Genomic DNA, 24,640 nt, shown 5'->3' with positions numbered 1-24,640 from the left:
GAAGCGCCCTTGGGTGCGATGGATCAAGCAGGCATGACGAACATGCGATCAAAAGGAGTACAAATGAAAAAAAAAAAATGTATCAATCGTGCTTCTTGTCAGATTTTGACCACCCGCATGATAAAGTGAGCCGAAGAAGAGGGGAACGAACGACAACAACGAGAGGGGGTGGAGGAGGCCGGAGGGAGGCCGGAGTGCATGGGTCGTGTCCATGTACCTCGAGGGCACATGAATGCGGAAAAGTACATCATGTGGAGTAAAGTGTTAGGAGCAACAACTCTTCGGGATCAGGAGCGAGCAGGAGCAGACGGGAGCGCAATGCTCACCCAACTCCCGTCGACTTTTTGACCGGACCCAATGGGAAATTAAGCGACTCTTTGGAGACCGGAACCAAAACAGAAAGAAGCGCGTGCGCACCGAACGCAGACTTCAACAACAGCAAAGCACTAGCCACCGCACCGTTCCTTACCCTTTCTGCCTCCCGTACGGTGTGTTCCCCGTGTGCCCATCCGTCTCCCTCTTCTTCGTGCCCTTTCCCTACCGTCTTTCTTCCCCTGTCTCGTCTCTCTCTCTCACCTTAAATTACCTTGCCTTGCCTTAGGTCATACCATAATAAAGTGCCAACCCACCCGTCCGTACCCTTCTGCCGCGCCGGGCCCTGACTGGTTTTGATCTGCTGCCACCGCTGTTCGGTCTTTTCCTGACCTGTGTTGACGGCACTTTGAGGCCCAGCTCTAGGTCCCGCCTCTCGCTTGACGGTGTTCCAAGTCACGTCCGCTCCCCTCTCTCTCCTCCCATCCGTCCCCCCGTGCCCCATCATCCATGTACGTTTGCTTGCAGCCGCTACGGCTATGTACTTGTTAAGGTACCCTCGCCCGTCCGCTCTCCACACTTTGTCTTTCTTCAACGACACTTCTTCTTACTTTCCCGACAACAACGAAAACCCTTTCAACCCACCCACGGAGAAAGAAGCCCACACTCCTGGAAATCGTTGAACAATGGATATGGTATAGAAAACGCTGCCCATGTTCCCGCAAATCTTGTCCCGGATCTTTTCTTCTTTCTCCCCTCCGTCCCCGACCACCACCGACGACACCAACGACGACGACATCAAAATGGACGCAACCCCTTCCTCCTCGGCCATGGACGTTGACGCGCATCAACAGCCCTCGTCTCCCTCAGATTCGACCCTTTCGTCACCTCTTTCCGTACTGTCAAAATCACCCTCAATACCCTCATCGCCAGAAGTCGCCCTCGACGCGTCAAAACGATACCCCTCGCCCACCTCTTCAATGCCTTCAGGCGCCCAGTCACCAATCAAGCTCGAGGCCGCAGATGACTCCGTACCCGTCATCAAGCTCGATAGCGCTGCCGATTCCATCAATGTCAATGCCAGCGATGCTACTGATGGCCAGCCTCCCCGAAAGCGGCGTAAAGTCACGCCTCCTAAAGAGCGCACTACAGAGTACCTCAACCTGGAAGACTGCAAAGAAGACGACGGAAACTTGGCGCGCCTAGTGTCCGCTCTCAAGAAACGCAAGAAGATCGTCGTCATCGCAGGCGCGGGAATCTCTGTTTCGGCCGGCATCCCCGACTTTCGATCCAAGACTGGTCTCTTTGCGACACTGCCAAATGAGCACAAGGTGAAAGGCTCAGGCAAGCACCTGTTCGACGCCTCAGTCTACAAACATGACTCCTCTACCGAAAAATTCCACAAAATGATTTGCGACCTGGCTACAATGGTCAAGGCCGCCAAGCCCACTCACTTCCATCACCTGTTAGCGTCGCTCGCCGCCGAAAACCGTCTCCTACGCCTCTACAGCCAGAACGTCGACTGTATCGACACCAACATGGAACCGTTGAAGACGAACGTTCCCCTGAACGTCAAGGGTCCTTGGCCCAAAACCATTCAGCTGCACGGAAGCGTTGACCACATGGTCTGCTCAAAGTGCAGTGACATCAAGGCTCTGGAAACAGAGCTTTTCGTGGGCCACGAGGCTCCACTATGCAAAACTTGCGAGGACCTTGACATGGTTCGCACGCAGTATGGCCAAAGACGAAGTCACGGTATTGGTCGCCTGCGTCCCAGGATGGTTCTTTACAATGAATTCAATCCGGACGAAGAGGCCATTGGTAAAGTGTCGAGTGTGGACCTGAAGTCGCGTCCCGACGCGGTCATTGTTGTTGGCACCAGCCTCAAAATTCCAGGCGTGCGGAGGCTCGTGAAGGAGCTGTGTCAGGTCACGCGTAGTCGCCGAGACGGATTTACCGCATGGATCAACACGGACTCGGAGCCACAACACAACGACTTCAAAGACTGCTGGGACCTTGTCGTTCGCGGCAAGTGCGATGACGTGGCTCACTGGGCTGCTCTACCCCGTTTCGACGTACCCCATGGCGACCAGTCGGCCTATCTCAGTGAGGGAGAGGAGCAGAGGCGCCAGGACAGACTTAGCAGGGATAACCTCGAGGTGCAGCTCATTTCGCCGACGCCCGATTCACCGACTAAGTCTACTTCGACCACTACGTCGGACTCAAAGAAGCGGAAGCTCGTCGACCCTGTCCAGAGCATCCCAACACCCACAGCCAGCCCGAAGATCAAGGCTGTCGAGGCTGCGAAGAAGAGTACCAAGGCGAAGCAAAGCAAGCTTTCGTTTGGTGGCCAGCAAGCTGCTACTCCCGGAAGCGACGCAACAGCCAAGAAGGTCAAGAAGCCGTCCGCGAAGAAGCCCCGGAAGGACAACAAGAAGGCAACGATGCCCCCCAAGAACAGCGTTGCACAGACCTTCAAGACGCAGAAGAACCGCGAACTCGCCGATATGCCTCAAGAGACCTTGGCTGGCAAATTGGACAGCCAGCACTACCTCAAATATGTTGAAGACAAGCTTCAGTCTCAGCTTCCACCATTGCGACCGGCTCAAAAGCCTATACAAAGTTTCGTCTACAAGCGTGCCGAGAACACCGACGAGGAGGCACAGCAGGAGAATGTTTCATCACCCGCGCGACCGTTCGAGAAGATGTCGAGGCCTTCACTCGCTGAACGGCCAAAGTCTTCACCAAGCACTGGAGACAGCAGCGATGTACGCCCAATGACGCCTATGCATATCCGACGCAAGTCGGCCGACACGATATCCCCTGAGTCGATTCCTCGAGGCATGGAAGCCTTGATGGACTAAGGATAATCGTGGAAGCGTTATCGATTACATGATCACTTGACATCGATTGCATTTTGCTTTTTTATATTCATAGAAGACGTCAACCTGTTGGCACCGAAGAGTTCGGGCTAGACAGGTGACAGTCCACGGAGATTTGTCTTATTCACGAAACGGAGTTGGTATGGAATACGTCTCGCATCGCTTTATCTTGTACATACAGAGTACCTGCCCACTTGTATAAAGCAGCGGCCACAGAGCTCAAAGGCTCTTTGACGCAGGCTGCCATGTGTGGGCTCCACAAGCGAGGGCTTCATTTGGGCGGGCAGACGCTGAGAAAAAAAGTCTGCACTGGACACACTGCGAGATGAACAAGGTAGCGGGATAGAGGCGGCCCCCCGAGTCCGCCATGGGACGAACATGATCGTTAATATACCACTTTTCGCACGAGATACCTTTATTCTGGTATTACCTTCCTACTATAGGCTTCTGTGACCACCTCCGGTTTGCAGCGACGTCGATTCGTGCTGACAGATAGCGTGATGACCGCCGTGCCCGCTAACCAAGCACCCGAGATCGTGCCCTACCGTTCTGTATCAGAGGTAGGCAATTGGTAGGCCCGAGGACCAAGGGGAGACAAGTTCTATGGCGCAAGACCACCGAGACTCCAGGCATCACGCTTTACAAATGTGTTGAAGGAAAATATCAATGCATGCCGTTGTTCTACCACAGTTTTCTTGTTGTTCATTCTGTATAAGTTACAACCAGGTGTGCTACAGCAAGGTAGGGAGGTAAAATAGAACGCATACACAAACACACACACACACACACACACACACACTCGGGCCTACACTCCGGTCCGCTAATTAGGGCCAACACGTTCTGGACCACCAAGATGAACTGCATTCATAAAGGCTTTCTTGCTCATTGCAGTAATACCTGTCTACTACTTTGGTAGAATATTCTAATCAGGGCATGGGAGTTCCATCCGTCCATCCCTATGCGCTAGATATATCGGGCTCAGATCCGTATCTCCTGCTGATGCGACCGAGCGTCCGTAGGTATGACTGCCAGCATGGGTACAAAGCCCCATCTCCAGTCTGCCACGCCGCCGCCGCGACCAACAAGGCTACGCATGCTCGCACCTAAACGAGGCCAACGTCATGTGACCAGCCTACAGCCAGCCAGCCAGCAAGGCTCACTCGCTCGAACGCCTGCCTCCGTGGAAGGCAGCGACCAGAACAGGGCCCGGCTTGTCTGTCCTCGCCTCACTAAAAAATCTCAAAAAAAAAAGCATGAGGTGAGACATGATGTTGTTTTCGCAAAACTCCAAAAACGAGTCCGTCCTGTACCATGCAAGTCCGGGTATGTAGTTTATCTGATCATTCCCTCACCCACAATGAGAATGCCCTGCCCACCTAGTACCGAGAACGCCATGCCGATGCTGATATTAAACACAAATCGTGACTGGATGGATATGCGCAAATGGAAACCCGTCTTCCAATCCGTACTTTTATGAATGCGAGTCCTAAGAAGCCGCTGCAGTGCCATTTGCCGCCGCCGCGGCCGGTTTGTCTCCGTTGTGCTTCTTCACTTCTCTGTCCCGCAGGACTCTATACATGGCGCTCAGCCGATCGCCCGTTACTTCGTTGCTCGTGCTGTCAACTGGCCACAGGTTCGCCAAAAACTCCCTGAGCAAATGTTAGATCTGTATGAGATGTGAAATAGCCGGCGGAGAAAACTTACCAGAAGCGATTCTTCAGCGCATTGTCTCGCTCCTGAACGAATTCGCGATCCAGGAAGTTGCCAATGACAACCAACTCTTCTCCAAATATCTTGGCGCGTTCCTTGCTGGACTTGATCCTCTCCTTCGTCGTGACAAGAATTGCCTCAAAGTTTGCCCGAACCGGTTTGAGCAAGTACCACAACATGGCATCCGCGTCCTTCTCACGTTCTTCCTTGTTATCGCCCATCTTACGGAGTTGATCAAGTCGGTGAAGGGCTTGATTGCGACGCTCGTTGTCTGGTTGATTTGCTCGCGGTGTGTTGCTCGACCTGCGTCGATCATCGCCATGCCGATGATCATCTGCGCGGCGATGTTTGCTACTTCGCTCCCCCTCATCGCGATGCCTTGGTCTGTCAGCTCGAGGAGACTGTTGCTCATCACCATTACTTTTGGTCCGTCGGGCTTCGTCCGTTCTCCTATGCTTCGGGATACGACCTTCGTCATGGCCTGAATGCTTCCTTTTGGAGTCAGGTCGCGGCGTGCCTTTCTCATCAGCGTTGCTGCGGCTGCGATGATGATCAGCGTGGCTACGTTCTCTGTCCCGATGCGAGCCGCTCTTTTTGAGGGCCGGCGGAGCAGGAGACGCTGCGCCACTGCCTACATCGCTGCGACGGTGTCCATTCACCAATCGCTTGTTATTGCGATGGTGATTTTCGACAGTTCTGTGAGCCAATGGGTCACTAGAATGTTTGGCCGCAAGCACAGAGAGCAGGTATTCTGAACGACGAACGAGGTGGACGGCGCCTGGTGAATTAACACCCTTTTCAGTCGCCTTGTTTCGTTCTTCCTTCTTTTCGATGCGGTGCTCCTCCAGGAAGAATTTGTCCGACATGTCTAGCGTGGCATCATCCCGGATTTGAGTCCAAGCCCCAAACCCGTACTTGTCGATGCCAACCAGAAGCATACCATCTTCTCGAGCGCCCCATTCACATGAATAGTGGGCAGCCTTGGTCGCATCGGCGAGACGGAAGGTCTTAAAGTCATCGCTCTTCCGAATGGTTTGCCTCAGCAGGCGAAGTTGTTGAGGACGTTCGACTGCAGTCTCTGCGTTCATCTTCCTGACTTCGCCAAAATCAACCAGAACAGCCTTCTTGTCCTTCTTCGTCAGAGACTTGCCAAGTTTCCGCTCGTCGTCCATTAGACGCGTGTTATTATCATTGAGCGCATCTTCGCATCTCTTGACAAAATCGTCCAGTATAGACTTGAGGAAATCGCGGTCGCGCTCTCCGAGGCGTGCTTCCTGTACGATCTCCTCGCCGCGGTCATCCATAGATCCGTATCTGAAGAAAGCTTTAAGAAGGTTTCGCGTCTCCTTCTCGTTGAGTGGGCGCTTGGGGTCAGACAGCAGGGCGCGTTGCTCCTCGGCTTCTCGGCGTTGTTGTTCCTCCCTTTGTCGTTTCTTTGCAAGACGGTCGGACCTGTCCGTCTCATTTCGATTCTTCATTGTCGCTCTCCGGGGAGCGCTCTCGGCAGCAACCTTCGCCACATACTCCTCGTTCTTCCGCTGCTCTTCATCAGCCTTGATGACGGCAAGCTCCTCTGCGGGGATAATCTGGTCCCAGTCAAGGGCCAAGTCGTCCACCTTCACATCGGTGTATTGCATAAAATTGTCCCAGTCAATACCACCGCTGCTGAGATTCATCTTGTCATCCACCTTCGTCTTCGTGATTTCGGCATTCTCCAATATGGAATCAATGTCAAGCTGTTCAAGACGCTCTTGATTGCCGCTTTGCTCAAACATCTTCTGCGAGCGCATCTTGAGAATAAGCTGGATGTCTTCAGCGGAGTTGGGCCCGTCGATCTTCAGACCCTTCTTGTTCATTTCATCACGGAAAGCCTTGCCATCGTCAGTAACACCAGCTTGAATAGTCAGGTACTCGAGCAAGAGCTTATTGCGAGCACGTTCGAGCACTTCTTCTTCAACGGTCTCCTTTGACACCAAGCGGTAGATACTGACGGGCTTCTTCTGACCGATACGGTGCGCGCGTCCCATAGCCTGCAAATCAGCCTGGGGATTCCAGTCAGAGTCGAAAATGACTACAGTGTCGGCCGTCATCAAGTTGATACCCAAACCACCTGCTCTAGTGGAGAGGAGGAAGCAAAAGTCGTCGCTGTCTTCCGCATTGAAGTGGTTGATAGCCATGCGTCGAGGGCCAGCGGCGATGGTGCCGTCGAGACGCTGAAATTTGTAGCCTCGAAGTGCCATGTAATCGCTGAGAATGTCTAGCATCTTAACCATTTGACTGAAGACGAGTACTCTGTGTCCATCCTTTTTCAGCTTTGTCAAGAGCTGGTCGAGAAGCATCATTTTTCCACTGCTGGCGATGAGGCCCTTGATCTGGTCTTCTCGACGGGTGCTGCCGGCGAGAACTCTCTCCTCGGCTCCCGCAAACATGTATGGATGGTTGCTGACTTTCTTCAGCTCCATCATGATGTTCAACAAGGAGTTCTTCTGGCCGGTTGCGCTGGACAACGCGGCGTAATTCCTTGTAAGAATGTTCTTGTAATAATCCAGCTGCACATCTGAGAGCTCGACACGAATGATCTTCTCTGTCTTTGGCGGAAGATCGGATTCGACTGTCTCTTTTGTGCGTCGCAAAATGTAAGGGGCGATAGACTTGTGGAGGTCCTGGAGCTTTTCTTGCGTATCGTTACCTGCGAGGTCTTCCAACTCTTCGTCGATTACAACCTTGCCAGGGTTGAGAAAGTCCATCAATGCGGACAGCTCGGCTAGATTGTTCTGAATAGGGGTGCCCGTAATCAAGATCTTGCAAGGCACGCCGAAGCTCACTAGTCTCGCGTACAGTTGAGACTCCTTGTTCTTCAAACGATGAGCCTCGTCCACAAGAAGAGCTTGCCACTTGATCTGCTGAAGAAATTGCCAATCTTGGAGAATCATCTCATATGAAGTGATGAGGGCGTTGAACTTTGGCTTCTTGGGGTTGCCATTGATCATTAACTCGTTGTCACGAATTGTACTGCGGGAGGCTTCGTTGCCGAGATACACAACGTAGTTCATGTCGGGGGACCAGTTGTCGAAGGTATCGCCCCATGCCGGGATGACACTCAAAGGGGCAACAATGAGGAAAGGCCCCTCTTGCTCGCGTTCGTTGCGAAGCCAGCTGAGGAATGACACGCTCTGAACGGTTTTTCCAAGACCCATTTCATCGGCAAGAATGACGTTGTTTGCGCGAGTCCAGTTGAGACACAAAAAGTTCAGGCCTCTGAGTTGGAATGAGCGCAGTTCACCATTTTTGATGAAGTCGGGTTGCGATTCAAGCTTGGTCATCCTTGTTCGAGTATCCGGATTTGACTCCTTGCGATCAGAGACCCACGAACGAGAAGATCGGTCCAAGAATTGATCAATCTTGTCCTGGAAGTCCGCACTGATGGCAGATGCAACTTCCCATGTGCACTCGTCGTAGTAGCAGCCTTTCCACTTGACAAGGTATTCTGTCTCTTCATCACCGTCGCGAACAGCGACAACTCTGTCCACCTTCGTGAAATCTTCCAGTGCTTCTTCCGCACGCTCACGATCGAGGAAGAACTGCTCCTTGGTTTCGGGCGGGATGTCTTCACCATATCGAATCAGGAGCTCGTGCTCCACAATGGTTCTGAAGTAGTTCTCGACTCTACGATAGCCTCGCATGCTGCGTAGGGTCTCTGCTGTTTCCCAAGTGTCGTGCAAGTGAGACTTGCCTTGCCACTTGACGAAGTATTCGAAGTCGGTTCTGGTTGAGCTCCAACTGAGTTCAAGGCCGTCTTTCAGCTTGTGTCGCAGGACCTTGTCAATGTATGGGGAGTCGTCTACAACATCTGCCGCATAGTAATTGGGCGTAAGCATGTCCTCGTCCTCGTCATCGACGTCGCTTTCTTCGTAGGCGCCTTGTTGCACTTGCGCGGCCCGTCTGCTCGACCAACGCTTTTCCGCGAGAAGCGCGCTTGGCTGGGCCTCACGCTGACGGCGTGCCTTCTTTTGCAGACTTTTCGCGCGCGCACCACCGTAGTTATCAGAGTCAGAGTCCGAATTCGTGGAGGGTTGTCGTGCAGGTGTACCTCGTTTTGAAGCTATGCGAAGTCAGAATTGATGATATCGATGGCTTTGGAACCCGACGGAGTAAATGCTCACATTGTCTCGACGTCTCAACGCGTCTTCTTTTCACCACTCTTCGGTTAGTAGGCACCACATCAGATTCGGATTCATCAGATGAATCGACCTTCATTCCCAAACTGTCAGCGATGGGACATGGCAAGCATCGGATCCTACGTACCATTCTGCGCTGCTGCGTCGGGCGGGACTGCGGAGGAAAGTCAGCTTACGGCGTGGTCAATTAGAGCAAGCGTCAATCATACACTTCTTCTCAACCCGTACAGTTCTGGATTTGCCTTGATGTAGTCATCCTCTCGGGCAGGAGCTTTCCGCTTCGTGGGCCGTTGAGAATCATTGGAGTCCGAGTGGACGTCGCCAGCCCCGTCGCTTTGGGCAACAGAAGCCGCGTCCTCGTCCATATCGAAGTCGGCATCGTCAGATGCGTTGTTCTCATCGCCGGAGCTCTCGCTTTCGGCGAAGTCGGGTGCGCCATTCATGTAACCAGACAAGTCGTTGGGATCCGGCGACGGTGACGATGAGGCGAGGCGTGCGGCATTATCGTGCATATCTGAGAGGTCACTGTCGCTCTGGTGGCCGGCAGCGACTATTGGGGAGGGAGAACCGCCCTCCGGCGACCCGTACCCGTTGGTGGGACCGGGTTCGAGGGGGCTAGACATGGTGATGGTCTAAGTCGAGGCTGCCTGCTATGGATGGAACGACGTTAGCCAAATGTTTAACCGTCTGAGGACAGAAGCAGAGAAAGAGCGTGGCCAGTGAGGTTGGGCGACCGATATCAACATGAAGTCACTAGCAAAACCCGGGAATTGATGGAAATCTCGACCTCGTCGCATCGCGGGCACGCGGTTGATGGAGACGAGGCTGAAAGTTGATGGCGATGCCATTGTGCCAGTCAGGCGGACTCAGAGTACCGTGACGTGTTACCAGGGCATCAGAACCATCCGGCGAGTTCGTTTCCATCAACACGAGGCATCTCAGGGATCGCCCAGGTCATGGCAGATGAGGATATCAGGATGGGAGCGCGCCGCTACGAGGCTGGCTTGATGGCTCGTGACGGGAAGCTGGCTGGCTCTTGGAAGCCTTGTGACCAGGTGGAGGTAATAACTTACAAGTCATTAACGAATGGCCTCCAGGCAGCTAGTACCATTGATCTTGACCAGGAAAGGGATTGTGTTGAAGGAGGTTATGGAAAGTGACGTGCCTAGGTAGTCCGTAGGCCTGGCGGGTGATGGGTGGTGGTGGATGGAAAATGTACCGGTGGAGAGGCAGGAAAGAATTGAGGTGGATGCACGGGTGAGGTACAGGTGGTTGTAGCGCTATCCGCACTGAATCACCCCCAAAAGAAGTCGGTCGTTTTTGCCTGAGGCATGACCCGCCCTCTCGAGAACCTATTTGATTCGCGGAGGCCAAGGTGAATGAGCGAATGGGAGAAGAGGACGAATGTGGAGCTCCCAGCCTCAGAGGTCGCACACGCCGTCGCGAGCGGGCAGGCAGTTCCAAGAGTTCACCGAGATTCGGAACCCCGCTGGCACCTACCTCACCGCTCCCGTCTCTCTTCCCCACTTTGGACGTCGCAACTCCGGTAGCGTCTAAAGTTGTAGACAACGGTCTCCGAAACCTTTATTGCTGTTGCAAATCCGAGTTCGAATAATTGGGTGTCCACTTGCAGTCTTTGTATGTCATGGCACCTGAGGTTGTCTTTGTAGCCTCGAGGAAGTTGACAGATCCTTCCTGACGCTGGGCTTCGCGCGGAATTCGATCAATGGTTGGCTGTGATCTTTTGGGGTAAAGTCAACGACTTCAACTCCCAAGTTCTACATCCGGCATCGACAGACCTATTTCAACGACGTCTCTTGTGTCGTGTTCATGATCAGGAAGCTTTGAAAATGTCATGTCACTCCGCGTAAGGCATCTCATCGTTGCATAAGTACCTTCCATAGTTCCGGGTCTGACATTTAAGACTCTATTAGCTTTCTCGTGCCTTATGCAACTGGTCAAATATTCGACCATCAGAGTAGATTATTCTTCACATTCTCCATATCTGTAGCCATTGCAGCGGTCCCAAGTGTTGGAACCTCATTGGCTTACATCTTATAGGCTTCCGTCTCTACTCAATAGTGATACAGCACACGTCTTAACAGCTTCCTGCCCATACGCTGAATCTGTCAAATTCCATCCTCGGCGCTAAATTGCTGTTTCTATACCACATCCACCGCATCATATATTTCTGCCTTCTCTCTTCTCATTGGGAACAATGAATTATATCAAGCTAGGCATCAGGAAAGTAGGCTTTCGTAGTATGCCCTTGTCTTCCACTCGTCAACTTCGTCTGTGACGGCCTACATTCACCAGTTGAGGTCACGTGAGCGCTTAGCAACAGTTAGGTACCTCCGAGGTGCATACAGCAAATCAAGTTTCAAACAGGCCAGCGAGGGCTGTGCAGTTCACGACGTTTTCCAGCATAATTGTATACCTCCGAGATGAGTCTTTGGACCTTGCCATTTTTTGGGTCTATGAGACTGCCCACCTGGGAATTACTACTTGATACCTCGCTTAGTTCTCCAGGGGTCTGTCTTATGAAGGAAACGGCGATAGCGGACGTATGGCAAGTGGCTCAGCAAGGTCCAACTAAGATCTCTTTCAAGGCTGTATGAGTCCCAAGGGAAATTCTTAGTGGATGACAAAGAAGCGACTGAGTGGACAAGGTGTGGTTATGTATCAATCCACCTCTTTGAACCAAAAGCAATGCGCAAGTAGCAAAGCGGAGATCAACTGCCTCAGTGTGATCTGTCGACCAACTTTCAGCTCGAAAGATAAACACGGGGTCAGCCTTTTTGCAAAGATGTGCATAGGTGTGTTTCCAGCCAATATTGTCAACATTAAATCTGCAAGGGACGTTCCAGACCTTGTGTTTGGCCTCACCAGGACCGTGATGTCAGGTGCTCCGGAAGTAGCGACCAGGTACTTTTTCGCTTGGTGATTGGAGATAAAGTGACACACAAAACACCTAGTAACCCTCACTGGCGGGGTAGTTGGCAGGCGGTAGGGTAGGGGAAATGCCCCGCCAAAACTTGGCCAATTCACACACTCACAACCAGTGACGGTGCGCACAAATTAGCTGACCGCTGTATTTCGCTGCCATAGCCGTGCGTTTCTCTCGTCTCTGCCACCTTTGCAACAACCTGGAAACACCAAATTCTTTTTCCCTTCCTCACCCAAGAAGGCCAGGTCGCGACGCCTCGACAATATTCGCCGTTTCTCCGGTCCTGTTGCTTTCCAGGTTCTCTGCCTTTCTCAAATACCATACACAGACTCTACATCACTCTGATCGTCTGCAGAGGGAACCCCCTCTTTATTCACTTATTTTTCTGTCTTTCGAACCTGCGCAAAAAAATCTTGCCCCACCATCCCATCGCCAACCCCGCCTCGATCCGTCGGGCACCATCATCACCATGTCTGACAAACTCACCCGTGTCGCTATCGTCAACAGCGACAAGTGCAAGCCCAAGAAGTGTCGTCAAGAGTGCAAGAAGGCCTGCCCCGTCGTCCGCTCCGGAAAGCTCTGCATCGAAGTTACCCCCGAGTCCCGCATCGCCTTCCTCTCCGAGTCACTATGCATCGGTTGTGGTATCTGCCCCAAGAAGTGCCCCTTCAGCGCCATCACCATCATCAACTTGCCCACGAACCTTGAGAGCCAAGTCACCCATCGCTACTCCGCCAACAGCTTCAAGCTTCACCGCCTTCCCATGCCCCGTCCTGGCAACGTTCTTGGTCTTGTTGGAACCAACGGTATCGGAAAGAGTACCGCTCTGAAGATTCTCAGTGGAAAGCTCAAGCCCAACTTGGGTCGCTACGACAACCCGCCCGACTGGGAGGACGTCATCAAGTACTTCCGTGGTTCTGAATTGCAAAGTAAGTCATCCCTAATTTGGAATAATATATTTCTCAGATACTAACTCTTTGCTCTCAAGACTACTTTACCAAGCTTCTTGAGGATGACCTCAAGGCCGTTGTCAAGCCTCAGTATGTCGACCAGATCCCACGCGCCGTCAAGGGCCCTCAGAAGAGCGTCAGAGCCTTGATCGATGCTGTGAGCAGCTTGGGAAACAAGCAGGAGGTCTGCGATACTTTGGAGCTCAACCACATTATGGATCGTGAGATCAACCAGTTGTCTGGTGGAGAGCTGCAGCGTTTCGCCATTGGTACCGTCTGTGTCCGCAAGGCCGACGTTTACATGTTCGACGAGCCCTCTTCATACCTCGATGTCAAGCAGAGACTGGCTGCTGCCCGTGTTATTCGCTCTCTTCTCCGCGACGACGACTACGTCATTGTCGTCGAGCACGACTTGTCAGTCTTGGACTACCTCTCCGACTTCATCTGCGTTCTTTACGGTCGCCCCGCCGTCTACGGTGTAGTCACCCTGCCGCAGTCCGTCCGTGAAGGTATCAACATTTTCCTCGACGGTCACATCCCGACCGAGAACTTGCGTTTCCGTGACGAGTCCCTGACCTTCAAGCTCTCCGAGGGTGCTGATGAGTTCATGAATGACAAGTCTCGTGCCTTCAAGTACCCCAAGATGCAGAAGTCCATGGGTGACTTCAAGCTGAGCATTGAGTCTGGTGACTTCACCGACTCCGAGATCATTGTCATGATGGGAGAGAACGGAACCGGAAAGACCACCTTCTGCCGTCTCCTCGCTGGCGCTCTCAAGCCCGACACCAAGGCTGCCGTCCCCGAGATGAAGATTAGCATGAAGCCCCAGACCATCACCCCTAAGTTCGAGGGTACCGTTCGCCAGCTGTTCTTCAAGAAGATCAGGGCCTCTTTCCTATCGCCCCAGTTCCAGACCGATGTTGTCAAGCCCCTGAAGCTCGATGACTTCATTGATCAGGAGGTCAAGAACTTGTCCGGTGGTGAACTTCAGCGTGTCGCCATTGTTCTTGCCCTCGGTATACCCGCCGATATCTACCTTATCGACGAGCCCTCCGCCTACCTCGACTCCGAGCAGCGTATTATTGCCTCCCGCGTCATCAAGCGCTTCATCATGCACGCCAAGAAGACCGCCTTCATCGTCGAGCACGATTTCATCATGGCCACCTACCTCGCCGACCGCGTCATCGTCTTTGACGGAAAGCCCGGTATTGACGCTCATGCCAACAAGCCCGAGTCTCTCCTTACTGGTTGCAACACTTTCCTGAAGAACCTCGACGTTTCTTTCCGTCGCGATCCCACCAACTACCGCCCTCGTATCAACAAGGGCAACTCCCAGCTCGACCAGGAGCAGAAGGCCAACGGCAACTACGTAAGTCGAACAACCGTGTGCCACTTTGACATTGACAGCAATCCTAACATGGTTTATAGTTCTTCCTGGACGACGGCGACAAGACGAGTTAAAGAGGGCACCTACACAGATGTTTTCCCTCGTCACGATGCATTCGACTCAGGCGTTAAGGGCGTTCAAAAAGGGCATAAGCGGCAACCGGGGAGGCGCGCTTCCGGCGGTCAGGATCATGGTTTCGGTTTAGAGGAGGCGAGCGCGTCCGAGGACGACGCCGATGGTGATGGATAACAACGGCGACGGCAGTCTACCCCCCCCGTTGCCTGGTCCTATGGAGATACAATATTGGGTGTGCGTATGACTGAGTCCCCCCCTTGGTTTGAATGTGCGAAGGACGCTTTGCAGAGCCATGTTTGTTTTTTGTTGGCTGCACATTCATTTGGGACACAGCCGGACTCCATAGATTGAGGGGCAACGGATGAAGCAGGGTGACTGCCGTCGGTCTCTGCCACGATTTTGTGGCGAGAGACTTTCGTAAATATGGTTGAGCATGCCAAAAGGCACACGTATCTTGAGAACAAACGACAAGCAATACAAAAAAGACCGTTGTTATTAAAAGCAAACGTCATTTTCTCTTTTTTTATCGTGAATGCTTCGACAATGACTACTTCGACAAGAATATACGCACCTACGTTAAGAATGAAACGAAGAGAAAAAAAAGAACTCCCTCTGGGAAAGCAACGGACCTATCGACATATGATTCGACCATCTACGGGCCGATGGGTCGCGAGGGCCAAAATCTGTTGACGGGCGCGGAGGAGGCCGGCCGGGCCGCGATGCGGAAGGAACGATGCCAATAAGTCTGTATGCGCTGCGGTCATCAGGCTCTCAGTGACGGCTGGTGATTTCGATACGTACTCGAAAGTCACTCTTCGCGGTCCGTCAGGGGCCCCCGAGGCTTGTAGACGCACGCCGCATCTAGTCCTCCTCAATCTCGCCCTCTTCAGACCCAGAGTGGACCGCCGCGTCCTCTTTATCCTTCATCGCGACGTCCTTTACAGGCTCCTTTTCCTTGGTGTCCTTGACGTCCTTGGGGGCAGCCGCCGCCGGCGGTGGAGTCCTGTTCTTGTGACGTGTAGTATCACGTTGGGGGGTGCGCTCACGGGGTGTTTTCTCTCTTCTCACTCTCTGCGACATTGTCAGCGATCTGGCTCGGGTGTGGTAGACTAGCCAGTCCGTCGTACCTTGGAGTCCCTTGAATCCCGTCGGTCCTCCTCATCCTCCTCGCGGCGGCGTCGGGATCCAGACGGGCGCTCATCCCCATAAGGGAGCTCGTCGTAGGATCCTATGCGGCGCCGGTACAACCTCTCCCGCTCTTCCTCTCTATCCCGTCTCTCGCGATCATAGTGGCTGTCGTCGTCGCGGCGAGAGCGATGACGGTCGTAATCACGGTCGCGATCGCGCTCACGGTCTCTGTCCCGTTCGCGTTCCCGCTCGCGACGCGGGGGAGGAGATAAACGACGTTCGCGTTCAGTCGAGAGCAGACTTTCCGCCATGGTCGATTTGCGGTGGTTGCGCTCACGCTCAGCAATAGCTTTCCGCCTGTCCGCCTCGTAGGCGTCCACCTCCGGGCTGCGACTTCGCCTGGTAGCACGGCCACTGCTGCGATGAGATCGCTCACCTCTGGATCTGGGTCTCTCACGGTACATGTCGCGTTCGCTGGAATCGCGACCACGTCTGCGGCGCCGATCGCGGTCGGCCTCTTCTTCCTTCTCGCGGAGTCTCCTCACATATCGATCAAAGGTAGCGACGCGAGCGTCTTCCGATGTGACAGCCTGGAACGCGGGCGTATCCGCAAGGCGAGCCTTGACCTTGTCGTACGTGTCATCCAGGGTAATAGGGGGTTCCATACGCTTCATGTACGCCCGGAGATCATCAGCCGCCCTTCGCTGTTGGCGTTCAGATTGTCTCTCATCGTCGGATCTCTTCAGAGATCTCTTTTCCTTGGCCTGTTGCGTACACGTTAGTTTTTATCGAAACCTCATGTTGATTTTTCCAATCTATGACTCACGCGTTCGAAGAGAACCATCAAGATATCACGGTCAATGTTAGCAGTTCGTCGACTCTTCTTCATAACGGCATGGAATTCTTCGAACGTGGTCTGGGGAGTGATATCAAATCGCTCGTCCTATAGGGTATTAGCAGACTGGAAAAGGATAACGAGGCCAAGATCAACTTACGTCAATGACATCGTACACATCGTTCCTAGCTCCACGCATGGATTTCTCCTCTTCTTCGACGAGATCCCAGAAAAGTTCCTGGGGAGCTGAGCCACCTTGGCCAAGAATGGCCTTGTATCGGTCGTCGTTCTCGATGAGGGAGTAGATTTGGCGCCACTTCGTGCTGGCATTGATCTTGCCGTCTTTCCTGAGCTCAGTGAGGAGGGAGATGAAGCCATCACGAGCCTTACGCTCCTTGCGAAACTTCTTATTCTTTTGCTCCTGCTTAGAGTCGTTGAAAGCGCGCTCCAAAGCCTTCATGTGGTTTTGGAACGCAATCAGAATGTCAAACTTGCTCAGGGTCTTGTACTTCTCATCATTTTGGAAGGGCGTCGTGGATGAAATAAGGCTGTGCGCATCGGACCAGCGCGTGTAGGGCTCCAGGTTGAGCTTCGGAAGGAGGTCAATGAGCCCGTCCATGGCTGTCTTGCGCATAGTGGCCTGGTTCTCCATGTGGTTCTTCTTGAGGTCAACTCTGTACTCCTCAAAGAGTTGACGACGCTCGGCCTCGTTATCGGTGGACCTAAAGATGGTCTCGCCCTCGATCATGGGGCGCGCAGTCTTCCATCGCGTGTAGTGCTTGATCTCCGGATGGCGCTTAAGCATAGTCTCGAAGTCAGTACGCAACTTGGTCAGTCTCTCCTTTGCGCGCTCTTTGTCTTGGACAATCATGTCATGGCAGTACTTCTCGAAAGCTGCTTTACGATCCTTGGGGTCCTTGATAGCCCTGTACTGAGGGTCCTTTGCAATGGTTCGCAGGGTCTGCTCCCAGGTCCAGTCCGTCTGAACGCCGCTGCGTTTGAGGAGCTTGGTGAAGGCGGCCTCTGCCTCTTCCTGCGTGGCGAATTCGGGCTCGTTACTTGCGGGCACGAAGGCCTTGGCCGTCGCGTCGTTGCCGAATGTCAGCTGGCGCGACTCGTGGAAGGTATCGCGGTGGTCGCGGTGGTCGCGGTAGGAATCGTAACGGTCATTGTTGTACCTGTCAGAAGGCGCTCCCCGATCGTATGGTGCAGCCCTATCAGCCCTATTCTTGTTAGTTGGTAGTTGGCACTGGGGCAAGATATGTACATACGCAGGCGTACTGGGGCCGCTGTTGGCACCCAAAGCCTTCTTGTAGGCCTCGGGCATCTCCCAGGAGCTCGACTTCGTCTCGGTGTTATACCAGTACTTGCGACCGCCTTCCGCAGTGTACTCCTTCCATGGCTGATTCGCAAGTGCTCTCTGTGACCAATTAGCAGCTAATCCTACTTATCCGGGGTAGTGCTCTTACTTCAGCCGGAGACATCATATCCTCGGGCTTAGTCCATTGCGTAACCTTAGTGGCCGCATTGTAGTAGTAGGCTCGGCCATCTGGCGTGCGATGCTCCTGCCACGCCGGAGGCTGGCCGTACGGGCTGCCGGATCCGTTCATGATGATGATGATGCCGCCTATCTATTGGAGATCTTGTAGATGTCTAGATGGACTCGATTTGTTTGTCAGTTGATTATAAGTGAAGCGGCGATGCGTGGACGTTTTGTACGGCGAGTCAACGTGGAGGATCGAGCAGGTCGTCGCGCGGAGGGGAACGCGAACAGATGCTACGAAAGTTTTGCGACCGACGGAATGAGCAATTTGGCGCTTAGTGCACGGACCGGGGTAGCTCGGTGGTCCCGCTCTCCAGTCTAACTTCAATCCGAACTTAAGTAAGCCAGCTGGCAGCCAGGGGAAAGCTCCCACACTGTGTAAGAGACACTCAACTTCTCACTGTCCTACATGCAACTCAACTCATTGGACTTCTCACCGAACCTCTCTCGAACTCCATGTACTTTCTCAGACTGATAAACACTTATTTACCATACTTCTTTCTTTCTCACGGAGCAAAGCCTCAGGTTCAAGATCTCCTCTGGGAAGGAACGTCGCCAGCTCGCTAAGCGTTTGGTATAAGTTCCCTCGATTTGGCAAACAGAAGGACACCGTTGTGAAACTGCCCTTGGTGTCTTCTATTCATCCTGTATATATGGATGGTTGAGATGAGCTTTCATACTTGATGCCACAAACATAACCCAACATGGCTATAGACGATCAGATTCGGGAGCCCGCCGGGGTGGCCGAGTTCATCGAAAATGCGTTTCTCACGTATTTCATCCCCGAAGCAACAAATCTCGACCTCGAGAAAGCGTTTCAAGGCGTCGACGACACTAAAGCGCTCTTTGATTCTATCAAGCGGAGGGACACACTATTTTTCGGTATCTCTTCAACCATCCCGTTTTCATATCTGCACCATCTAATATCTACCAGATGAGACGGTTGACGTGCTACTCGTGCTGAGAGCCCCTCTCATGGACGAAAAGGCACTACGATCACACTTTAGCCGCTTGGTCGTCTCAGTAGAGGCCCAAATCGTCAACAGCCACGCTTCGGATAGGGAGAAGCCATCGACGGACATCATCTTCCAGGGAACTGTTGAGGATACCTCGGATCCATTCATCGTCGTTGACGAACCCGAAGAGGAAGACTCCGCCTCAGACTCCAACGAAAAGGACGAGAATGCCGTCGCTCCTATAGATAGGCGAAAGAGGGAACCACACATCTACGCCGTCTGGAGGCTCCCTGTCTTCCTCGCGCGGCCACGCATCCGCCTGCAAGGCCCCTTTGCGACCTTCACCGCCTCAGCCGGCCTTAGACCGGCCTCTGCGGCGGGCTCTGGCTCGGCCACCCCTCTCTCGCCAAACTTCCGCATAAACGGCGGTGCCGGGTACCTCCAGTCCGGCATGCCCTCGGGCCTGAACCTCCTCGAACCCTTCACCAATGATCCGGGCCTCGGCGGTGTAGTCCCACGTCTCTCCGCCCTCCGCGTCTCCCGCGTTGCCCCCGTAACCCAAGCCAAAGACACATCTCGGCCTTTGCGCTGCCTCTCCCAGCTTCGGACACGCATCTTCCCCGCCGTGCACACCCGAGTCCGCTTCTCCCGTCCAAACACCATGCCCACCTCGCCGGCCCTCATCGCCCTCTTAGAGGTGGACTTCACCCAATACTTCGACTGCCCCATCGAGCTCACCAGCATAGCCCTCTCCGTCGCCGATGGCGGTGTCGTAGACGACCTGAGCTCCCCGGCCGGCCTCACATTACCCATGACCTGCGTATCTCACGACCACGTCACGTTTCTCTACCGCCTGTCGCCGCAACAGCTCGACCTCCCCTCCAAGAACCCCAACCGCGATCTCGACATCCACATCGAAGCCGTCGTGCAGAGGAATCCCGGCATCTGCTGCCCGCGTCTGAGCATGACCTGGACCACCACCCTCGACTTTACCCTCCCCGTCAACCCAGGCTTCAACGCGGCAATGCAGCCAATGCAGCCCATCCAACGCTCCCACCGCCCCTCGCAGCTCTCCATCTCCGGCATCGAGGCAGCCCAGTCCCTCGTCGCCCCGGCCGTCATGCGCCCGGACTCCCTCCCCGCGCTCGAGGCCGCCACGCGCACCGTCGAGGCGCCCCTCCCGGAACTGGGCATCACCATGACCTTCTGCGGCCCCACGGAGCCCATCTACGCGGGCGAGGAGTTCTCCTGGACAGTCTACGTCGTCAACCGCAGCGTCGAAAAGGTCAACCCGGCCGTGACGCCGCGCAAGCTCGCTCTCGTGGCGCTTTCGAAACGTCGGCGTAACGAGGTCCGGCTCATGCGACCCCCCTCGACGAGCGGGAAAGGTAAGACAGCCGCGGACGCAAAGGAGCTCGCGGATGCGGTGCTGGACGAGAATGTTCTGCATGCCATGCAGCGCAACTCAGTGGTCGATGCCACCGAGGTCGTTTGCCTTACTGCCGACACGAGAGTCGGACCGCTTGCACCTGGGGCGTGTCACGTCGTGGAACTCAGGTTCCTGCCCCTGAAAGAGGGCCTCGTCAACATCGAAGCCGTCAGGGTGATCGACTTGAGCTCGCAGGAGCACGTGGACGTCAGAGAACTTCCCATCATGTTTGTAGAAAAGCGACCAGTGACAGAGGTATCGGTAGCTGCAGTGACCGAGGAGCAAAATGAGGATGAGCAGAAGACGGACGAGTGAGTGCAATGAGTGTCTGGGTGCTTATAGATAGCACTTCGCTCTCTAAACCCCTAATATATTCTCACCAAAAGACCTTCAAGAACGATGCAAACCCAGGTGCAAACCCCTTGGCTCCAAAGATGCTATGCTATGCCGTGTTCATCAAGTGTATTCCAAGCGTCCCATTCCATGATCCCAAACAGTTCAAACCCTTGGGTATCCGTATGCTTGAAAGTCCATACACGCCATATCAATGCAGCCCACAAAATATCATTAAAAGTCGTCAAAGTCGTCTTCCCACCCAAGTCGTGCGTAAATCGACTTTGGTTTCTCTTCCTCTGGTGGTGGTGGAGGCGGCGCAAGTGATGATCTGCGCATCGGAGTTGCCGCCACCTCGTCTCCCAGCACGTCCACCGTCCGTTGTTTACATGGTGTAGCCGGCAGGCCAATGTCTGGCGATGGTGACCGCATAGGCTCAAATCTCGACCTGATCACACTTCCCGGCACGCTTGGATGCTGAGCTTTCGCAGGCTTCCTTGCCATCAAGGGCGACGAAGGCGGAATTCCGGCCTCGTGCCCTCCACGCTTGATAGGTGTGGCCTGTATAGCAGATGATGGAGTACTGCCCATTATATCGATATGGCCCCTCCGTGGTCCCGTAGAGGGAACTCTCGATGCGCTGGATGGCGGAATACTCGACATCGGGATGAACAAATTATTTACGCCCTGTGACTCTGTGCTCAAGGCATCGCGGAAGCGATGTGTAGCAGGTGTGACCTTGACCTGTACCGATTCAAATAGTGGATGTCGAGTCGGCGGTTTCTTAGACTCTGCGCCAGGGATTAGCAAATTACCTCCAAAAACTTGAGGTATAAAACTTACTCTTAATCGAAGAAAGGCCCCCGGAAACCCGCTTCGCCGCATCCTCAACGATGGCCTTGCCCGCTAGGTCACGATTAGGTTTCCGAATGGCGGTGATGGCATCCTTCAACTCGGCTTCCACCAGAGCCTTCTTCTGTGCCTTGACGTCTTGGACCTTGACGTCATCCAGGGCCGTCATGCTTTGACTCCTGGAAAGTAGACCCGTCCGGTCCCTGGGCGAATTGCGATCGAGCTCGCTGTTTTCACGCTTGAAGCCGGGAATATTGGCCGAGGTTGCAGATCTCAACAACGCAATGGCGTTACCGGGACCTCTGGAAATACTGCGCCGCGACTGCTCCTTGAATAAGGCCTTTTCTATGTTGTTCTTCGATGAAGGCTTGACAGGACGCTTCGCAGCAGCTCCCGGCTTCGTGCTGGGCTTAGTCGAAGAAGGCTTGGCTTTGGGCATTGGCGGAGCAATGATGACGGGTCCTCCAAGTTTACGGTTGATAGAATCGCAGATCTCAGGCAACCGAGCAGCGAAGCTAGTGATGTCAGCTAAGTAAGCCTATGTGATAAGTGCAAACTTACAAAGGCATAATGATGTCAGTACAGAAGTCCTTTAGGGGGTCTGCAGACGCCCGCAACGCTGGATCCCCGGCGTTCGCCGCAGTGACTTGAGAACCCTCTAAGAGTCTCAACTCATCAGAAGCAGTGGACTGCCAAATGGTGAGCCGATCAGCGTGAACGTCTATCAAGACAGGGAAGTTGTGTTTGCTGCGTTTCTTCGGCTGTACTTCTGCTGCCTTCTCGCCATCCCCCTCGCCTGACAGACCAGGTAATTGGCTCTCTCCTTCTGCCTCGGCTGTGCGCAGAGGCTCCAGGGCCAGGATTTCCAAAATCAATATCATTTGTAATTGCGTCTCGCGGGTCCTCAGCAGGGAAACATGGGACTTGATCTGTGCCGGTGTGACGGCCATGTCCTCGTCGCTGATTTCCGGCTTGTTCGAGCTCCACCAGGCGCGCACATGCTCGTCTTCACCAGAGTACATGCCGTCCTTGCCCAACTTTATTTTCTTGGTCTTCCTTCGCTTCAACTTGCCACCTTCGTCGGAACTATCAATGTGTGTCTTCATTTTCGAAATTAGATCCGGTATCGCTTCGCGGTACTTTTTGTCGATTTGGACTGTTGTCATGACAAGACTCTTCAGAAACTCTATGAGGTCATTCATATCCATCGTGCCGTCGCAATCGAGATGGAACGCGGCGCGGGCTCGAGATAGCGGTCCCTTTGCAAAGTACGCAAGAGATCCCTGTATCTCCATGTCAGCTGAAGCTTCTTTACCGCAGGGCAGGGCAGAATGATAAACTAACCATTGACTTGTAAAGTGCCTCGGTATATTGTGTCCTGATGGTGTCCATGATGTCGCCAGCAGTCTGCTGGGTAGTAGGCTCGGGAACGGGCTGTGGCGTCGGTTCGACTGCGTCCAGATGTGTTTGAATCCACTCGGTAGGCTCAGGCTTCGGCTCTACCGTCTGGGCCAGTCCGCTTGGCGTTTGCGGTCGTGAGAAGTCGTCGTCAGACCTCGTCCGCTTCTCCGCTCTTGTCTCGTCGAATGTTGACACCGATTGCGAGCGGCCTCTCTTCCTCACAATAGACTGCTGCAGCGCCTCAATCGCCAGTCTCTTCTCCTTGTGTCCTCTGTGCAAGGCGGGCGTTGTCAATGGCATGGTCTGGCCTTGCTTAGATTCCCTTGCTTCTTCTGCAAGCCGCATGCGTGCGACATGCTTCCCGACCACCGTTGCCTTCTCGGACAAGGCCAGTAGGTCCACCCAAGGTCCTAGTTTACAGACGGTATAGAGGTTGGTTCCAAAGGCTGTAGCACGTTCGAGCGCGTAGATTGACTTGGAAGCTTCGTTGCGCGCAAGGAGCAGGCTCGGTCTCTCGGCGACCCGATCTTCGAGGTCAAGGATCTTGACTAGGGACTCGTAAAGGCGGCTAGAAGGAAGATCGCCGTGGGGTGAAAAGAGGTCGAGGCTCGACAGCGGGAGGTCTTCTCGGGGGATCAGCATGAGCGGCTGCAGCGTGCATGGCTTCGTGACTGTGCTGGTAGGATGCACCTAGGTAACGCGTCAGCTATTGAAGGACATTGCCTGGCGCGCTGAGGGACCTACCTTGAGAACAATCGCAGCCTTCAGCAAGTCCTCCATGGCATGGGAGATGCTGCGCTTCCTCTGCGCCGTCGTAGGCGGCGGCAATTCATGTTTGGAGTTCAGAGATCCATCAGAGCTTGGCGTAAGGATTCCCGATCTTTGACGCGACGCGTCTGAGGGCGGGAACAGCCTGGAGGAAGACATAGATTCATATGGAGAGGAAGTGGTGAATCGAACTTGAAAATACAGACTGGTCCTCAAGAAACATGAATTTCAAGTCCAGTGCCTATCCCACGTACAAATAACGGGTGGAGGGGTGAGTAAAATTGCGGGCGACACTTTAAGTGACATGGGTTGAGCGACGGAGCGCGACAAAGTGATTTGGAGCTCGGAATGATCGAATGGCGTCACGCGTCAGTGATTTAGCGCACCGTCCAGCGTGTTGTGGTGGCCCAGACGCCCGGGCCCGGGGTACTTCGGAGGTTCCACTTTATCTTCAACGTCAACGGGAGCCCTAACCTCCGGCGCCATTGGCAGGCTCCGGGTCGACTTCACGGAGATGGGGCTCCTTTGGTAGGTATCAGTCAAGCTCATTCTTTTGTAGTAGTTTATCTTGGTGCTATGATACTATATCATATGAATTGGATTCTAAAGTGTTTGGCGCAGGCAGTATTCGAACCGGCCTTCTCGTTGCGCGTAGGCTTATGTTTCGTTTGAATAGCTCCATGATAATCACCAAGCACTTCGATGAGACCAAACTACCCCATTCAGTTGCTCTCAAAGTTCTAATTCAGCGCATGTATATAAATCAACGCGCCTATTGTGGCTTTGGTCATAAGAGGGTGTCGTCTCCACAACGGCCATCACTCTCAAGTGCTGTCTAGCGACTGAAATTTACTTCTCTTGGGTCCCGATTACTTCAAGCCGGTTGATTCTTGATTAAGCCCCAAGAACAATCTGGTATTCATTGAAACCCTGAATCGCCCTGCTCATCGACCT

General features: G+C 53.7%; 7 protein-coding genes across 7 annotated transcripts; 3 read left to right on the top strand and 4 right to left on the bottom strand.

Moving 5' to 3' along the window:
• Positions 1–48: 48 nt before the first annotated feature.
• Positions 49–213, bottom strand: CPAR01_05128 (uncharacterized protein; the record flags this gene model as incomplete). The annotated part of the gene is made up of 1 exon (XM_060489407.1): positions 49–213. One exon carries the CDS (start codon positions 211–213, stop codon positions 49–51), a length of 165 nt encoding a protein of 54 aa, XP_060350873.1.
• A 902-nt stretch (positions 214–1,115) lies between these two features.
• CPAR01_05127 (Sir2 family protein) lies at positions 1,116–3,176 on the top strand (the record flags this gene model as incomplete). Its single annotated transcript, XM_060489406.1, has 1 exon — positions 1,116–3,176. The coding sequence occupies one exon, from the start codon at positions 1,116–1,118 to the stop codon at positions 3,174–3,176; it is 2,061 nt and encodes a 686-aa protein (XP_060350872.1).
• A 1,504-nt stretch (positions 3,177–4,680) lies between these two features.
• On the bottom strand, positions 4,681–9,705 carry CPAR01_05126 (SNF2 super family protein; the record flags this gene model as incomplete). Its single annotated transcript, XM_060489405.1, has 4 exons — positions 4,681–4,843; positions 4,899–9,006; positions 9,068–9,236; positions 9,292–9,705. The coding sequence occupies 4 exons, from the start codon at positions 9,703–9,705 to the stop codon at positions 4,681–4,683; spliced, it is 4,854 nt and encodes a 1,617-aa protein (XP_060350871.1).
• A 2,793-nt stretch (positions 9,706–12,498) lies between these two features.
• Positions 12,499–14,615, top strand: CPAR01_05125 (ABC transporter; the record flags this gene model as incomplete). Its single annotated transcript, XM_060489404.1, has 2 exons — positions 12,499–12,958; positions 13,018–14,615. The coding sequence occupies 2 exons, from the start codon at positions 12,499–12,501 to the stop codon at positions 14,613–14,615; spliced, it is 2,058 nt and encodes a 685-aa protein (XP_060350870.1).
• Positions 14,616–15,302: 687 nt separating this feature from the next.
• Positions 15,303–18,014, bottom strand: CPAR01_05124 (FF domain-containing protein; the record flags this gene model as incomplete). The annotated part of the gene is made up of 6 exons (XM_060489403.1): positions 15,303–15,512; positions 15,569–16,333; positions 16,396–16,512; positions 16,565–17,627; positions 17,676–17,824; positions 17,874–18,014. The coding sequence occupies 6 exons, from the start codon at positions 18,012–18,014 to the stop codon at positions 15,303–15,305; spliced, it is 2,445 nt and encodes an 814-aa protein (XP_060350869.1).
• A 637-nt stretch (positions 18,015–18,651) lies between these two features.
• Positions 18,652–20,647, top strand: CPAR01_05123 (uncharacterized protein; the record flags this gene model as incomplete). The annotated part of the gene is made up of 2 exons (XM_060489402.1): positions 18,652–18,829; positions 18,882–20,647. The coding sequence occupies 2 exons, from the start codon at positions 18,652–18,654 to the stop codon at positions 20,645–20,647; spliced, it is 1,944 nt and encodes a 647-aa protein (XP_060350868.1).
• Positions 20,648–20,899: 252 nt separating this feature from the next.
• On the bottom strand, positions 20,900–23,845 carry CPAR01_05122 (uncharacterized protein; the record flags this gene model as incomplete). The annotated part of the gene is made up of 5 exons (XM_060489401.1): positions 20,900–21,456; positions 21,509–22,032; positions 22,127–22,800; positions 22,862–23,608; positions 23,663–23,845. 5 exons carry the CDS (start codon positions 23,843–23,845, stop codon positions 20,900–20,902), a joined length of 2,685 nt encoding a protein of 894 aa, XP_060350867.1.
• Between the last annotated feature and the right edge of the window lie 795 nt (positions 23,846–24,640).

The sequence above is a fragment of the Colletotrichum paranaense genome (assembly GCF_030867605.1).
Source record: "Colletotrichum paranaense strain IMI 384185 chromosome Unknown Scaffold_4.1, whole genome shotgun sequence".
NCBI lineage: Eukaryota > Fungi > Ascomycota > Sordariomycetes > Glomerellales > Glomerellaceae > Colletotrichum > Colletotrichum paranaense.
This window is presented reverse-complemented; position numbering and strand designations above follow the sequence as displayed.